This window comes from Antrostomus carolinensis, unplaced genomic scaffold, assembly GCF_000700745.2.
Source record: "Antrostomus carolinensis isolate BGI_N321 unplaced genomic scaffold, ASM70074v2 scaffold20519, whole genome shotgun sequence".
Classification (NCBI taxonomy): Eukaryota; Metazoa; Chordata; class Aves; order Caprimulgiformes; family Caprimulgidae; genus Antrostomus; species Antrostomus carolinensis.
In genome coordinates, this window is record NW_010339536.1 from 6,958 (window position 1) to 12,225 (window position 5,268).

General features: G+C 48.4%; 1 protein-coding gene across 1 annotated transcript in view; it reads right to left on the minus strand.

Annotated features, from left to right (window-relative positions):
* Positions 1-4,970, minus strand: part of SF3A2 (splicing factor 3a subunit 2) — a 6,202-nt gene extending 1,232 nt beyond the window's left edge. The window contains exons 1-7 of the mRNA XM_010175886.2: positions 4,801-4,970; positions 3,670-3,741; positions 3,306-3,352; positions 2,502-2,611; positions 1,328-1,377; positions 883-1,023; positions 296-364 (exon numbers count right to left, since the gene is read on the minus strand). Coding sequence (XP_010174188.1) covers positions 296-364; positions 883-1,023; positions 1,328-1,377; positions 2,502-2,611; positions 3,306-3,352; positions 3,670-3,741; positions 4,801-4,926 — 615 coding nt within the window. The 5' untranslated portion in view covers positions 4,927-4,970. The remainder of the gene's footprint in view (positions 1-295; positions 365-882; positions 1,024-1,327; positions 1,378-2,501; positions 2,612-3,305; positions 3,353-3,669; positions 3,742-4,800) is intronic.
* Between the last annotated feature and the right edge of the window lie 298 nt (positions 4,971-5,268).

Below are 5,268 nucleotides of genomic sequence, written 5' to 3' on the forward strand. Positions count from 1 at the left end.
CATTGTCCCTTGTCCTGTCACTGGGCACCACCCACAAGAGCCTGGGTGGCCCCCACATTTCAGATCTTTATAGACATTGATCAGATCCCCTCTCAGGCTGCTCTTCTCCAGGCTGAACAGTCCCAGCTCTCTCAGCCTCTCCTCACACTGGAGATGCTCCAGGCCCCTCATCATTTTTGTGACCCTCTGGATATCACTGACCCACACTCTCCCTGCACCGCCTTTCCCCTCGGGCTGCTCTGCCCTCCTGTTCCTGCTTTAACCCTCAAGCAAGCTGCTGCAGTGCTCCACTTACCTGTTTGGTTTCCCTGTTCCAGTGGGTCCAAAACTTTCCTTCTGCTTTGTCGATTTCTCTGCTTGGCACCTGCAACAATCAAGCAGCAGGAGCTATAATTAGCACCACCAGATTAGCTCAAAGGCCCTTTTTAGCACCAGAGCCCACAAGATAAGCAGAGTTATTCCAGGCCTTTGTGAGATGCTCTAGTCTCGGATGTTATTAGATAGAGATGGGGGCAGGAAAGAATTAAGTTACTTCCCTATCGGTCAAGGACAAGTGCACTGGCAAAAAAAACCTTCTCTCAACATCTGCACAAAGGCTGAGGAGCAAAGCCCAGGAGGCTCCTCTCTGCACCAGACACCGAGAGCTCAGCAGCTCCCCAGAGCCCAGCACACAGCCTAGTTTCCATGCCAGAGTCCTCCACGAATGCTCAGCGGGGTTTAATGACTTCCAGCCATGTCTTCTTGACCCCCCCTTTTCCACTCCATGAACCCGCTGAAGGCTAGAACCCCCCTACAAGTCTCTAAGGATGTTTAGTGGGAATTAATGTCTTGGAAAATGTGGGAAGAGAACTTTCCCAATAATCAGTTAATTCCAAATCTCACCTTGAAAGCTATGGTCTCATAGGGCTCCGCCGCCATCAAGAGGTATTGCCAGCGTCTATCCGGGGGCTCAATCCTCTGCTCGTAGGCTGACATGAAGCGATGACGAGGCATGATGCTTTCTGCAATCTCTGGATAATCAATCTGGTGGGGTGTTATTAAAGCATTAAGTAGAACATTCTCTTTCCACTCCTCCTTCATATAAAATAAATCTCACAACTATGAAGCGTTATCAAGAGATCAGCTCCAAACAGAAAATTCAGTGTCACTGAATGAAACAGCTTGACATTCTGATGGTGGATTTGCTGGACACAATCAGCAGCAGAGGACTAGCAAGGCAAAGCCTTTTTATTTTTATTATTTATTTCATGAATCCTGCACAAAACTGCTCATTTAGCAGCACTTTGACTTGTAACCCAGACACCAAGAATCTTAACAGCGCCCTTACCTGGAAGAGAAGGCTCTGCTGGCCTGTTTCTGGATCTCTCTGTTTGGTCACTGTAAAGAAAAGAAGAATCACAGAATCCCAGACTGGTTTGGGTTGGAAAGGACCTTAAAGCACCTCCAGTCCCAACCCCCCTGCCAGCAGCAGGGACACCTTCCACTAGACCAGGTTGCTCAAAGCCTCATCCAGCCTGGCCGAGAACACTTCCAGGGAGGAGCAGCCACAGCTTCTCTGGCCAACCTGGGACACTGTCTCACCACCCTCACACCAAAGAATTTCTTCCTCACATCTCATCTAAACCTCCCCTCTTTCAGCTTAAACCCATTTCCCCTTGTTCTGTCACTCCCTGCCCTGGGCCAAAGTCCCTCCCCAGCCTTCCTGGAGCCCCTTCAGGTACTGGGAGGCCACTATAAGATCTCCCTGGAGCCTTCTCTTCTCCAGGCTGAACAGCCCCAACTCTCTCAGCCTGTCCTCACAGCAGAGCTGCTCCAGCCCTCGCATCATCCTGGTGGCCTCCTCTGGACTCGTTCTAACTGGTCCATGTTTCTCTTGTGTTGGGGGAACAAGAAAACTCAGCACATCACACAGCAGGGTCAGAGTAACATTATTTCTGCCCTAGAAAAACACACAAAGTTTCCAACAACAAAGAATTACACAGGTTGGTGGGGGTTTTTTTTTCCATTTATCCAACAAAACGCCACATTGTCTTTAACTGAAGCTACTAAGGATCTCTGCTGACATTCAGCTGCAAAGACAAAGCTAGGAGATAAAGAAGTCAAGTTGTGTACCGAAGGCCAAATCAACACAATGAGGAGTTCAGAGAAAAAAAACTTGAGCTCTGCAGGCAACGAGTGATTTATGAGCATCAGTGAAAGATGGGAGAGCACAAAAAAAAAAACAGGAGAGGAGAGACTGAAACAATGTCATCATCTCCTGCACGACTGCTAAAGAGAGCTGAAAGCCTGAGACACACCAATCTATTATTAAAATGATTCTCACTCGACCATCAGCAATAAAGAGATGTTCCGTGGGTAATTTAAACAATAAAGGACATCAGGAGATGAGCCCATATCTTATTTATGGACAGATCTGCTAAAAAGGCTAATTAATAATTCACACCCACAGCAGTGCACTTCAGGTGAGCTCCTGCAGGCACCAGGTGTCTCCTGTCACACACCTTTATAACCCGGCCGGCCAATTTTCACAAACTTCTTCACTTCCACTTTGACTTTTTCCGGGGCAGGCTGGGCTGGGGCTTCCTTAGCTTCCTTGGCAGCTCGACGGGCCCTGGATTAATTGGAAATGGGATAAATAGAAAAGGTTAGTCATGCTGGTTTGTAAAGGGACACGCTAAGAGCAGTTTGAATATCTCCATGTGGAATATTGAGCGCTTCACAAAAAGGATGGCAGGAAAAACCTGTAATTCCTCCTCCACGTGCATCACTACAGGCCCGTTGTATCCGTGTCTCCCCCTGACTCAAGGCTGTCACCCCAATTATCTTATCCACCTCCAAGCTGACCCTGCTGCCTGTCTCTACAGATGGATTTAAGACTCACTCCTTGAAATAAAAAATTAAAAAACCCCACAAGCTGCTCATCTAAACCAAAACAACCTGGATTTCTTAAAATAAAACTTACAAACTTCTCCCAACCTGTATTCACCAAACCAAATTCTTTTAACTAGAATCAGTTTGCTTTTAAAACTGATTTTAAAACTTTTCTTCCCCTCTCCTTCAGAAATCCCACAACTGGCTTTGAACTCGAGCTCGAAATGGAGTTTGTCAGCACCATTTTTTGGAGCAGATCTAGTCTGTACCTGCTGGCTAGTGCCAGGCTGTCCACTGGGAAAAAAAATACAGTTCAAGAACATTCAGCACAGCGTGCTGCTCTGTAATGGAGTTCAAGATTTATAGATGCACATGATCATCATTTTAAAGTGTTTAGGTAACGGAGAATAAAGCTGGAGTGGAGAATGACTTACAAATTGGTCTGATGCTTCTTCCCCTGGGTATGTGCTAAGTAACTTCCCTGAAATCAAAAACACAATAGAAGAAAAGTTAAATGAAGACAGGACTGTTCCTACTCTGACAGATGCTTGTCACAGAGGAGAGACTGTATCACAGGTTGACAGGGATATTTTAATCCTTAGCACAGAGGAATCTTATTCAAAAACTGCAGATTGAACTGTCACAAACTGTCAGGCTGAACACACACACACGCCGCTACCCGCCCATCATCTCCTCAGCAGTCACTCACCAGGCATGTCCCGGGTTCTTGTGCTTGAAGTTGTTATTATTCTAAAACACCTCCTGCCAAAAATCACGACAGGCAGCGGCTCAACTCACCTCGTTGTTGTGCAGCGTTAGGCAGAGCTTGCACTCGTAAGAGCCCAAGTGATTTTTCATAAAATAAGGGTCCTAGAAGAGAATTGTTAAAAAGTTACAAGCAAAATACCCGGCAAAACAACAGAATAATCAAAATGCTGCCAAACCCTCACTGCACTGGGAGAACTGAGTTTGTAGATTTAAATTAACAGCATAACGCTGCTTCAGGACTATGAAAAGGGAGAGAAACAACAGCAGCTTTGGTAACTGGGGACAACGCACCCAACTGCGGGCAAAGAACAGCAAACACCAACCCAGGAACACTGCAAATAACGGAGTAACAGCTCCGTGAACACCCACGTGCTGGCACCTCTCCCTTCAGCCCTGCCACAAATGTTTCTCATTCACAGAATCCCAGACTGGTGGGGTTGGAAGGGACCTCAGGAGATCATCCAGTCCAACCCCCCTGCCAAAGCAGGACCAGGTTGCACAGGAAAGTGTCCAGGTGGGTTTGAACATCTCCAGAGAAGGAGACTCCACACCCTCTCTGGGCAGCCTGTCCCAGGGCTCCGGCACCCTCACAGTCAAGAAGTTTTCCCTTAAGTTTGTCTGGAACTTCTGGTGTCCCAGTTTGTGCCCATTGCCCCTTGTCCTGTCACTGGGCACCACCCACAAGAGCCTGGGTGGCCCCCACATTTCAGATCTTTATAGACATTGATCAGATCCCCTCTCACTCTGCTCTTCTCCAGGCTGAACAGTCCCAGCTCTCTCAGCCTCTCCTCACACGGGAGATGTTCCAGCCCCTCATCATCTTTGTGGTCTCCACTGGACTCTCTCCAGAAGATCCTTGTCCCTCTTGAACTGGGGAGCCCAGAACTGGACACAATACTCCAGATGTGGCCTCACCAGGGCAGGGCAGAGAGGGAGGAGAACCTCCCTGGACCTGCTGCCCACGCTCTGTTTCATGCACCCTCAGATACTGGATTCGCCTCTCACATTACCAGAAACAGAAATACTTCATTTCAATCCACAGCTCTCCAGTAAATCTCTTGCTACTTCACTCAGGCAAAGCTCCAAACACACCCCCACCCCAGTCTGCAGGCCAGGAGCCCCGTGTTTTCCTCTCCTCCACAGGCAGAGGCCAAGGCTCACCTTGTTGATGTCGATGGTTTCCAGAGCCAGCTGCCGGAGCCGCTCCCTGCGGTCTCGGTTACTTTCCGAGGCAGAGGCTACGCCTCCACTTCCAGTTTTCCCTCCAGGACGATGTTGAAAATCCATGATGGGGCTTTCTGGGCTTCAGCTACTTATGGAGAAAGAAAGAATCTGGAAAAATGAGGAAAAGCCATGTGAGTGATAATTAACACATCTCCTAACCTGGAGTTCACGGCATGGTTTAGACCCATCAGTGAGGACAGGAGATGAGCACAACGAGCAGCAACCCCCGTCCTGGGCACTCCCCACCTGACACGGGTTCAAAGGGTCTTGTACCACTGACCCAGTCAGTTGGGCAGAAGTAAAATGATCCAAAATCACAAACCCCCAGAGCCCATCCCACCTCCTCAGCCCCTTCTTCTACACAGAGACATATTCCCCCCCAACACAGGCAGCTGGGCCCCACCA